The following is a 12,190-nucleotide window of genomic DNA, read 5'->3' as shown; positions in this document are numbered from 1 at the left end:
ATATGAGAGATAGAGAGTTATTTAAGATTAACCTATTGTCCAATTCACTAGAATGAATTACCCTTTTTGCCACCTCTACATATGCAAGAGAGATAGGATGATTTGATTAACTACAACGAATCAAACTTTTCACCGCCGCATATGAGAGACCGAAAATCAGGTTCGATTATCAGCTTGCTTGGCACTTAAAGCTGCATGTGCGAACAATGTGACATTAAAATAGCGTTTCAGTGTTTGGGTTTGCGCTACACCGCTACTCGTTGGAATTGGATTCCAAATTCTGTTCTTCTTTTAGAGGGCACTTTGGAGGGTGTGTTTCTTTTTTTCTCCAAAACCATACAAGTGTATTGGGTTATGTAAATATTGTGAGCCACAAATGACATAGCATTTTCATTTTGGTTAAGAGACATCATCAGGCATTTTATTCAGAGAAGATCAGGATTTTTGTATGTGTCAAAATGATATTCGAGTGTCTTTGGGTGGTGATGTAATCTTTTCATGCCAGTGGTTTGTGGTGCATATACAGTTGCCCGTTCCACAACTGACAGCAGTTATCATTAACACATACTCTGTTTACCCTTTTGGTCGGAATATTATGATATTTGATCCAACATGAATGCCTTGTCTTGTCTGAATGCCAAAATGTTTGAGTCTACTGTTTAGGTTGAAGGAACATAATCTGTCTCACAGTGTTTGTGTGTGTTTTTTCAACAGAGCAGTGTTACTGATGAAAAGAATGACGATAAGTCAGTTACAACAACCTTTGGTGTCAACCGCCCAACCATCTCCTGCTTCTTTGATAGTAAGTTGAACATGCCAGTTTTCTCACTTCATTTAAAATAATGACAGATGACTGAAACTACACTGCCATGCTGCTTCTTGATTCTTCAGATGGGACCCTGTATCATTTGCGATGTTACTTGTATCAGGCCAGAGACCTGCTGGCAATGGATAAAGACAGTTTCTCAGGTGAGCATACCAACTATTACAAACATATCAAGGTTTGTGTAAATCAGGGTTGTGCACAATTCAAAATTGAATTTTTTATGTTATTTAAAATAACTTTTTTTTTCTTTTTAAATATATTTTAAAATGTTATTTATCCCTGTGATGGCAAAGCTGAATTTTCAGCATCATTACTCCAGCCTTCAGTGTCACATGATCCTTCAAAAATCATTCTAATATGCTGATAATACTTTTGTCATGATTCTTTGATGAATAGAAAGTTCAAAAGAGCAGCATTTATTTGAAATAGAAGTATTATAATACATTATAAATGTTATTACCCTGAATTTTGATACATGTAATGCACTCTTGCTGAATAAAAGCATTAATAAAAAAATAAAAAAAATCCCAATGACTCCAAACTTTTGAAGCTTTTTGCTTGAAAAAGGAGAAATTAAGGAGCCATTTCTTCAGCCCATCCTTGGTGACAATTCCAAGGTCAAAACCTAAGAAATCAACAAAAGCTTTGGAGGTTACTCTATCTTGTTGGGTATAATCTGATCAAAGCTATATGCATACACTGTAAAAAAAAGAAAAGGAAAAAAAAAGGCCATATTCTGACAGGAACATACTGTTTTTCATTAAAACCGTAATGTACTGTAGACAACAATGCATTCTGGCCAATAAAAGTACCAAGAAATATATGCAGTCATTCATTTTGTAAAGCAGCTTTGTCAGAATCTACATGTATTGCACTGTGACCTTTCAGATCCCGAACTTGTGGTTATTTGTATGGATTCTGAGTAATATATTCTTCTGAATCCACTAATAGCATGACATTCAGACACACAGCAGGCATCGGGCGAAATCAGCCTTTTAAGACATTTACTACAATGCCACATGGCATGAAGAGCGCTTTGCCAGCTCCAATGACATTTTGTTCAAGTTAACATACAATAAGATACATATTTCCAGGTCATGTGGTGACACAAATTGAGGTCAATGGGTAGTCCTAATGTGAAGCATATTGAGAGCAATAGCTTAACATGGCAGAATTATGATTTTATGATTTTCTGTTAAAAAAGGGTCAGTATTGCCTAGAATAATAGGAGCACTTTATAAATAACAAATTCATAAAAGTGAAGTCTTTTGAGAGTAAATGGTAGAGGAACCGTAACTGAGCTTACGTCAGAGGGGGTGAAATATTGTGCCTGGCACAGGCTGGGCCGAGGACGTTTGGGTCAAGTATAGCCCAGAGAGAAGCGAAATGAAGTAGATTTACAATGGTGTCCATGAGAGAAGACGTTGGCAGCGAAGATGTAAAAAATGTCATTTGTATATAAAAGAGGTGGTACTACATAAAGTAAAACAAATCAAGTCGGAGCCATAGTCTAGTGCTTAGTGCATGAGCTCCGATGCCGTTGCTCTTATGGATGAAGCAAGTTTGAATCTGGCTTGAAACATATCCCATTACCCCCTTCTTTCTCTCCCCATCACATCCTGTCTTCTCTGAACTTTAAAAAGTGAAAAGCCCTGAAAACAATGAGACATTATATGCTGAATTTGTTGCTCTGCTCTGCCGTTTTTCTTTTTGATTTAGTGGCGCTGATTCCTTATTTGCCAAGCTATTTCTTCCATGACTTGTGTCCTTGGAAAGTATCAAAACAAGTGGACATAAAGCATGTGCAATGCATGCAATTTTTTATTCAAGATGCACGTGTGACGTTTTGCCGGGTCAAAGGGACTTAACTTCTGCTGGTCTAACCACATTCCCAAAGTTATGTAAACTGTCTAAACACACACGTCAGGTGAAACATTCTCTGGTTTTGCAGTTGTACAGGTGCTTCTGTCTCCTTTATAATCATATCTTTATGCTGTATTTATTAGCTATTGGTTATAGATTTTTTGTAGTGGTTTTCTCTAACTCTTTAGAAGGAGAAGTTACTCAAAAAATCCACAAAAGTAATGTAATGTAATTTCAGTAATGTTTTATTGTTATAGTTTTGTAGTGAATATTGTGGAATTGTTGGCAGATCCAAAGAGTTTGTCATTCCAAAAGCTCTACACCACCCTGCCACCTGTGTGTTTGTTTATTGGTTATTCTTTTAATAAGTGTCATTTGAAAGAGATATGGCAAAAAAGAGTTATGTAAATGTATTTTAGCCACCAATATGTGTAGTGTTCTCTGCTCTGTTTAAGCCATTCCACAGAATTCCCCTCATAAATGTGCAGATTCCATGTGGGCCTTGTTATTACCTTTTTATTAATATTACCTATTAATAAACATGAAGTGAGTTTTCATTCAAAATGTGACACTGATTGTTGATGTTGCCAAAGAAAAAACAGTCCCTGAAAAAGTCAAATATAAAAGAGCTTTCCTGGCAACACGGGAGCAGTATTTCACCGCTTTTAAACCGTAGCGAGTGTTGCCATGGTCTAAAGCTCTAAGTTGTGGTAGTGAAATTTTTAACCCAGAGTGCTCCACATCATTAAAATGCAGGCAAAATACATCTGCTGGTTATCACCCATTAGAGATGTCTGGTATAAATATCCTATGCATGGAAAAACCATAGTCTAAAAATGGGAACAAAAGCGGACAAGGATGAAAAGAAAAAAGAAAAAGAGACTTTAAGGTGGAGAAAGATCTGAAGTATATTGTTTTTTTTGTTTTTGTGAAATCCTGGAAATGTAGCTACCCAGGCTATGCCTTTAAGGTTCATTCTGAACCCGCAAGCACAGATGAAAAAACATTGAGGATCCTTTTAAAAATACAGGCCTGGTATAAATTAGGCCAGTCTGGCGCTCTGATTACAAATCTACAAATAGTTTTGGGTCAGTCTCCTGATGCACAAAACCCAGCCTAGATCTTTTACAGGGTTCTGAGGTATGAGGAAAATGAATAAATCAAGCTCGAGGCAGAAATCACTTGTCCTTGGTGCGCTTGAGAAGGAGTTTGGTAAAGGGGAATGATCGATGGACCACAATATTTATAAAGGAGGGGAAAATGTAGAGCTGCATCAGTGATTTGGCTACTGGAGGGGGATTAGATGAAATCAGAGGTTTTTGCCAGATGCTATATGGTTGTAGGTCCCTCTGTTCTAAAGCTAGCTGTCTATCTATCGATCTATCTGTCTATCTGTCTATGTCTGTCTGTCTATCTATCTATGTCCGTCTATGTCTGTCTGGTTATCTGTCTGGTTCTCTATCTATCTGTCTATCTATCTGTCTATCTATCTGTCTGTCTATCTGTCTGTCTATCTGTCTGTCTGTCTATCTATCTATCTATCTATCTATCTATCTATCTATCTATCCATCCATCCATCCATCCATCCATCCATCCATCCATCCATCCATCCATCCATCCATCCATCCATCCATCCATCCATCCATCCATCCATCCATCCATCCATCCATCCATCCATCCATCCATCCATCCATCCATCCATCCATCCATCCATCCATCCATCCATCCATCCATCCATCCATCCATCCATCCATCCATCCATCCATCCATCCATCCATCCATCCATCCATCCATCCATCCATCCATCCATCCATCCATCCATCCATCCATCTATCTCTGTCTGCCTGTCTCCTGATTTTATTAAGTATTTATAACAGTTTTTATACATACACAAAACAGATCAAATTAAAGGCTCACATAATATATACAAAGAGTATTTTAAACACTGTATAGTATTGATATATGGGAAATAATGCATTGCCAAAAATCCTTTCCCTATTTTCTTTGAGCATGTCATTGTTCCCAAGGGTCATGCATCATGTTTGAGTCCTACACGTGGGCAGCCGTCGACATGTCCAGTCCCACAATGCCCTTGGGGGAGACAGTTTATTTATTTCACTGTAAGCAGGCAGATTAGACACTGCCTGTGTTTATTTCCCATTGGCTCCTGGGTAACAGTGCACGCTCCCCAAAGCTCGTTTATCCCTTTGTTTATTTGAGCCACTGTGTTTGTGGGAAGTGGGAAGTTGTGTGTGCATGTGTGTAACTGGGCTAGTTTATTAAGAGCTGGGAAAAGTGTCTATTTCTCCCTCCCTAGTGAAACTATCCCACTGAGGCTGCTTTACGTCGACTGAAATAATAAACTTTGACTGTCCCTCCAATTTCTGGCATTCCTAAGTAGTTGATGTCACTGCATTATTTTTCTACACACACACACAAATGTTTGTAGTAATAGTTGACTAAACTAAAAAAATATGCCATTTGTTTCTCACCCTCATGTCATTAAAATCTCATAGGCTGTTATTTAATGCAGAGAAATCTGGAAGAATGTACACTGTTTTCAGTGACCGTTCATAGTGACCACAGTACTGTTGTCATGCTCCAGAAAGGACAAAAAAGAAATCAACACTACTCGTGCGCTATGTTACTAGTGTTCTTTAAATCACATTAAAGCGTTGGGTCAAATTCCTGTTTTGACAAAGCTCACAAATTAGAAATTTGTCACTACTATGACTACATGTCAAACATGCCTATTTGACAAGAAAATTGTAATTTGAAACCTAACTACATAGAGATTTGGAATGACAATTACATAATTCTTTATTTTTGGGTGAACTATCTGTTTAAAACACTCACTTAAATACATAAACACTCACACATGCACATGCTTTTGCTAAATCACTCACTTTTTCCCCCCTTTCTCTGTCTCACAACCACACATCATCTTTTAGACATTACATAGACCAAAAATGGTCTCACCCTCCCTGCACCATAACTCAGGGTATCTCTGGTTCTTTTCACGTCCATAATTGATGTTATATTCTTGGCAACGTCACCCTCATTACAGAACCAAATAAAAACAGAAATACTTGTGTTTATTATGTTTACTGATGCATTGAAAGACTTGTTCTGAGGAGAAGGTACCGAATCACTGCCTCAGTCTTGATGGCAAACAGACTTCAATGAGTTGATGGCTGCACATCTTTCCCAACTCTTGATGCAGTTCTTTCCATTGCGTTTATTCATCTATGTGGCAATAACCTCCATCTGACCTGCTGAAGCCTTTCTCGTTTCAGTTGACAGTTTAGATCTCGTTTTTGACAGTATACAAGTGCACATTACCCATGCTATTCCCACTCGATGTGAACTTGCAACTCATGCCATACTTCATCACTCATCCTGACATGAAAATGCGATGCAATTCAGTGACCTTTGATCTTTGACTCTTTGATTAGATCCCTATGCCATTGTGTCCTTCCTGCATCAGAGCCAGAAGACTGTGACTGTTCGGAACACACTCAATCCCACCTGGGACCAGACCCTCATCTTCTACGAAGTGGAAATATTTGGAGACCATCAAGTGACTGAGAAGAGCCCTCCGCACATTGTGGTGGAGCTGTACGATCAGGACACTTATGTGAGTTTTCGTTGTGTTGGTATGTGTTGTTTTATAAGCAGGTGTGTTTCATGTCAAATTTTGACCAGCGATATGAAGTCTGGTCCGATTTACAACTTATTCAGGTTGAGAACCGCCAACTTTGTCAGGTAGAGATTATCTGACCAAAGTTTTTTTTTATAGCAAGTCATTTCACTTAAAGTCATTCACTTAATTCATCATTTATAAAGCATTAATAGTCATTAATAAGCAGTTTATAAATACAGCTATAAATGCTTTATTCTTGTTTTAAAAGCATATCTATAATGTGTTTAATAATTGTATTTTCATACTTTATTAATGATCAATTTATCATTTCTAAATGAAGTATTGCATTATTTACAAACCAGTTATTTAGGAGTTGTCAAACAATATTGTTTTATATGCTGTTTAGGAACAGGTTAATGAAACCACAGTAATAGACTAACACTGAAAACATTAATTCAAATAATGTAATGTTAAAGGATTATATCACAGATAGGTAGACAGTTATGGATATCAAGTTTGCTTGCTACCAAATGTTTCAAACCTGGCTGGAACCTGGCAAACTTTGACAAAACCAGTGTTTAGCTTTTCCTCAGGAGCAGTCCATTTTTTCCTCCTGTTAACCTGGTTTTGAAACAGAAAATGCTTGACAAGTTATTTGACCTCTGCAGGGTGCTGATGAGTTTATGGGCCGATGTGTTTGCCAACCTTCAATGGTATCTTCCCCTCGCCTCGCCTGGTATCCCATCCAGAAAGCTGGGAAGGCTGCTGGAGAACTGCTTGCTGCTTTCGAACTGATCCGTAGAGATAAAGTAAGAGTATTATCCATTCATAGTCATTACCATCAATTGTGAGACTGTAACTGGCATCATTGGCCTTCATTTAGCAATTTGCAGTGCTCCTTGTGAAGGTATCATCAGGTGTCATGATACCATGATATAAGGCCATAAAGGTCAAATATATAAGGCCATAAAGAGCCATAATAATTAAGATGACCTCAATGATGATTGTGTGGGATTCTTTGCGTCCTCTAGACACATCCAGCACAGCTGTTGTCTGCAGCATCTCTGTTGAAAGAGATGCTTTTGTTATGAGTTTAACCCACAAGTGTTTACATGGCACATATCACAGCTTCTCCAGCACCACAGAGGAAGTTCAGTGGCTCCTTCACCCACGCAGTTGCATTTGTATGCATAGCGTCTGACAACATATGATTTAAAATTCAAAACCGCTCTGTTTTTTTAGTGCCTCTGTGTACACATAGATGTGTGTTGAAATAATGTATTCATTTAGTTTCTTTCTTCACAGCCTGCAGTCCATCACATCCCAGGTCAAGAGGTTAGTCATATTTCTTAAAGTTTAATCCCTTCTTTTTTGTCATCTTCTCTAAAAAAAACATGCACAAACACACACACACACACACTCACACACTTTCTGTTCTCCTTTAAGCCACCGCTACTCCCTGTTGTCTCAGTCAGGCACGATTGAGTAATTGGATAGAGCTGCTGTAAATGACATAAACATCACTGTATCTGAACCGGCTTCACTAGCCCTGTCTGTTTGGAGACTGGCACCGCTCTGCAGCTCTTAGTTCAGGCGAACGGCCCTGTCTGGGCAATGCAGACAGCCAGGAGACTGATTGGAGATGCCAGTGGAGTTTAAGAGTGCCAGAGGCCCCACCCAGTCCAGACCGGACCAGCTGGCATCTGTTAGAGTGGGATAATCACAGGGAAATTGAATTAAAGTGAACTTTTAGAGAACAGTCAAGCCACCCACCCACGCACACACACAAACAAATGCCCACACAGTAACACTTTATTTATTTGATTTTTCTTTTCTTTTTTTCCTAGGGGGATATTTTACCACCCTCACATATCATGGATGAGGTAAGTGTTGGTAAAGGATTCAGTGAATAGACAATGAATCTTGTTTGCAGTTGTCCCAGAGCATCTCTTTCCTGTTCTCTTGTTCATTTTTCCCCTCTCTGTTTATTTTGGGCATCTTCAAGCTTGTGCTTCCAGGGTTCCTCTCTGACAGTCAACAGCAATGGGTACAATTCAGCATGCACACACATACGCAAACACATTTTACTGTATTAAGCAGGAACTTTTGACTCAAAAACTCAACCAAAAACACAGGGCATATGGTTCCACCATATTAAACCAGAAGGATTATAAAAGTCCTTCAGATCTCTATAGCAGCCAAGCGTCTCTTCAAATGTTAAAACATAACTCAATATGGAAGATAGCTGGAACCAGTAGTTAGCTCCAAATTGTCATTCCCACTGGTTTTCATTAGGCTGTAGATATGGGGTGTTGAGATCTACATTGTTTTTTTTTTTTTTATTCCTGGTGGGTAGATTCCTCCAGAACTCCATGTACTATGTACGCACCTCCTCAATTTTTATGAGGCCTGCCAAGGACAAGATCTTGTGGGAGGTGACTTGGAAATGTAGAGCCCTTTCTGATCTGTCTGTATTCCCAGCTCTCCTAACTACTGGATTCTACTTCATCTGCACAAAGATTTGTATTGTTCTGCAGTGGTATTTCAAAAAGAAACAAAGTGATGGGCTAATGGTGGAACTAACATGCTTCTATTAGACTGCATAATAGCTGCTCTTCATTAGATACAAACACACTAGGGACTTAAACACACTGGACTAGTACATGTGCTCTGTGTCGCCAATAGTAAATGAAAACATTGTCAATACATGGAAAATATGGCGCTGAAAACAAGGGTTCATGGTCTTGCACTTTTCCTTTTCCTCTGTACTCCACTTTACTGTCCTTTTTTGCTGGAAATAACTGCATGATATTATTAAGATCTAGGAATGCAATTATCTTAAATGACTGATATTAAAATTCTATAATATTTTGTCTAAACAAATTAAAAATCAAACACTAAAAACTAAAATCAATTGTTTTAAATGCTACAAGTGAATTTAGGCATCACAGCATTATAATGTACAGTATGAAAAATGGATATTCATTATGTAGGTAAATATTACATATAACATTGTTATTAAATTATTAGTGTTTTTAAATATTAACTTTAAGTGAGTTAGTAAGTGTTAGATGACAGAAAATGTATTCTAAATGAATACAAATAGGAGAAATAAGCATGCAAAATTAACTTTCCAATACCAGTAAATAACAGAAAGTTATATTGGCCAATAAGCTATGTGTAATACAATTTTTTTTTTTTTTCTGCATTCCTGTATCTCAAACTGTAGAGCATGGCACTAGCAACTCCCAGGGAATGCATGGACTAATAAATTGTACCTTGAATGCAACGAAAGTCACTTAAAAAAAAAAGAGTCTGCCAAATTAATAAATGTAAGTGCAATATATTATGCATATATAATATATATATACAGTGCTGGTCAGAATTATTTGCCCCTTTGGTAAATATGATCAAAGATGGCTGTAAAAAATAAATCGGCATTGTTTATCCTTTGGATATTTTATTTAAAAAGAAATGCAAAAATCGAACCTTTTATTGAAGTAAAATAATTGAAAGTGGGGGGAAAATCACATTAAATAAATGTTTTTCTCCAAAACACATTGGGAACAATTATTTGCCCCCTTTTATTTAATACTTTTTGCAACCTACTTTTTCCAAGATAACAGCTCCTAGTCTTCTCCTATAATGCCTGATGAGTTTGGAGAACAACTGACAAGAGATCAGAGACCATTCCTCCATACAGAATCTCTCCAGATCCTTCAGATTCCCAGATCCATGTTGGTGCTTCTTCTCTTCAGTTCAGCCCACTCATCTTCTAAAGGGTTCAGGTCTGGGACTGGGATTGTCATTGCAGATGCTTGGTTTTGTGCTCAGTGACACATTTTTGTTTTAATTTTGATGTTTGTATCTGGATCACTGTCCTGATGGAAGATCCAAACATGGCCCATTATAAGGTTTTTTGTTTCATCTGACCATAGAATGTTTGAAAAGTAACTGACACTACTGGAACTTCAAACGAGACGGGTTCTATGGTCAGATGAAACAAAATAATTAGCTTTTTTGGCAGCAACCTCTGCTAGAAACCTTATAATGGGCCATGTTTGGATTTTCCAACAGGACAGTGATCCAAAAACAAACATCAAAATCAAAACAAAAAATGGGCCACTGAGCACAAAACCAAGCATCTGCAATGACCATCCCAGTCCCAGACCTGAACCCTTTAGAAGATGAGTGGGCTGAACTGAAGAGAAGAAGCACCAACATGGATCTGGGAATCTGAAGGATCTGGAGAGATTCTGTATGGAGGAATGGTCTCTGATCTCTTGTCAGTTGTTCTCCAAACTCATCAGGCATTATAGGAGAAGACTAGGAGCTGTTATCTTGGAAAAAGTATGGTTGCAAAAAGTATTTAATAAAAGGGGGCAAATAATTGTTCCCAACAGGTTTTGGAGAAAAGCATTTATTTATTAATGTGATTTTCCCCCCACTTTCAATTATTTTACTTCAATGAAAGGTTAGATTTTTTTTTTTTTTTTTTTTTTTTATAAAATATCAAAGGATTAACAATGCAGATTTATTTTTTTACAGCCATCTTTGATCATATTTACCAAGGGGGCAAATACTTTTTGACCATCACTGTGTATATATATATATATATATATATATATATATATATATATATATATATACGGTATATATAAATGCATCCCTATTAAGATCTTATACGTTCTATTTAAACCTTGAATACAGTGGCCTTTCCAAAATGTTATGTTTGTGTCTAGAGGCTTGAGCATGTTGAGCGCTGAGTTTGTATAATTGTCAGGAAAGGTTCTCATTTATCAAGTAGATTAACAATGCTTTCTTAAAGGTGTTCCTAAAGTCTCAATGAAATCAAAATGAACAATTCTCTTTTTTTTATGGAATATTGCAGCATTTATTATAAATGATTTATCCGTGCACATCATTCGTTTTTTTTTTTTTAAATGTGCCCTAATCTTTAATCAAATTAACGTTCTCTCCCGCTTGCAACTACGTCACTTCTCTGATGACGTGTTTACTGGTGTGTGGGCGGGACAACCTGTCACTCACATGAGATCACAGCAATAGCAAACCACATTGATCCAACGATCCAAACAATTCCCGATAGACAAAATCAAGTTCTGCACTAAATTTCTTGAAGCTGTTCGTCACAGTAGGGAAGAAAAGACTATCGCAACTTTTGTTTCATGTTGACTTTAATGGCGCTCTTTTAAACCCAACGTAATGAAGTTTTTAACCATGGAGAAGTTTTCAGCCATGGAGAATTTAAAACATTACAATTTGTCATGGCTGAAAGATATCTCCAAAGGTCCCTTTGCACAGAGCACCATTGTATTCAACAGTAGTGCCATTCATCAAACAATTGCACTGGCTCAATGCAGTCCTGGCTAGTCATTGTGTGTGTGCTTGTGTGCACTGTGGCGTGATTGCTAACGTTGATTGGCATGTGAAGTTATGATGTTTGACTGCTATTAGTAACCAATTTCTTGTTTGTTTTCACACCCATTTTCAAATTTGGTGCGTCACGCAAATGTACTTGTAGAGAAGAATGGAAACATAGTGTTTGTGAGGTTGATCCCTCTAAATGTACTCTTTGTCTCCTTCAATTACAAGAAGATAACATGGTTTTTGAAACTGTTAATGCATGTTTGCAATAAAACAAGAACTTATATAGTATATACGCAGAGGCGGACAGAGTACAGAGCTTTGTTACTTGAGTAAAAGTACAGATACCCCTTGCTAAATTTTACTCAAGTACAAGTAAAAGTACTACATTCAGATGTCTACTTAAGTAAAAGTACTAAAGTACTTGTTTTTAAAAGTACTTGAGTATCAAGAGTACAAGAGTAAATTTTCTA

General features: G+C 37.4%; 1 protein-coding gene across 12 annotated transcripts in view; it reads left to right on the top strand.

Annotated features, from left to right (window-relative positions):
• Window positions 1-12,190, top strand: part of dysf (dysferlin, limb girdle muscular dystrophy 2B (autosomal recessive)) — a 113,821-nt gene that overhangs the window by 35,471 nt on the left and 66,160 nt on the right. For 11 of the 12 annotated variants that reach the window (XM_056268632.1, XM_056268629.1, XM_056268624.1 and 8 more), the window contains 7 exons: window positions 715-802; window positions 892-969; window positions 6,145-6,326; window positions 7,001-7,141; window positions 7,638-7,667; window positions 8,180-8,215; window positions 8,338-8,379. In XM_056268632.1, coding sequence (XP_056124607.1) covers window positions 715-802; window positions 892-969; window positions 6,145-6,326; window positions 7,001-7,141; window positions 7,638-7,667; window positions 8,180-8,215; window positions 8,338-8,379 — 597 coding nt within the window. The remainder of the gene's footprint in view (window positions 1-714; window positions 803-891; window positions 970-6,144; window positions 6,327-7,000; window positions 7,142-7,637; window positions 7,668-8,179; window positions 8,216-8,337; window positions 8,380-12,190) is intronic. The other variant, XM_056268626.1, reaches the window with a different exon arrangement.

This window comes from Rhinichthys klamathensis, unplaced genomic scaffold (assembly GCF_029890125.1).
Source record: "Rhinichthys klamathensis goyatoka isolate OS25496 unplaced genomic scaffold, OSU_Roscu_1.1 h1tg000275l_1, whole genome shotgun sequence".
Taxonomy (NCBI): Eukaryota; Metazoa; Chordata; class Actinopteri; order Cypriniformes; family Leuciscidae; genus Rhinichthys; species Rhinichthys klamathensis.
The sequence above is the reverse complement of the archived record's forward strand: the minus strand, read 5'-3'. Positions and strand labels throughout refer to the sequence as shown.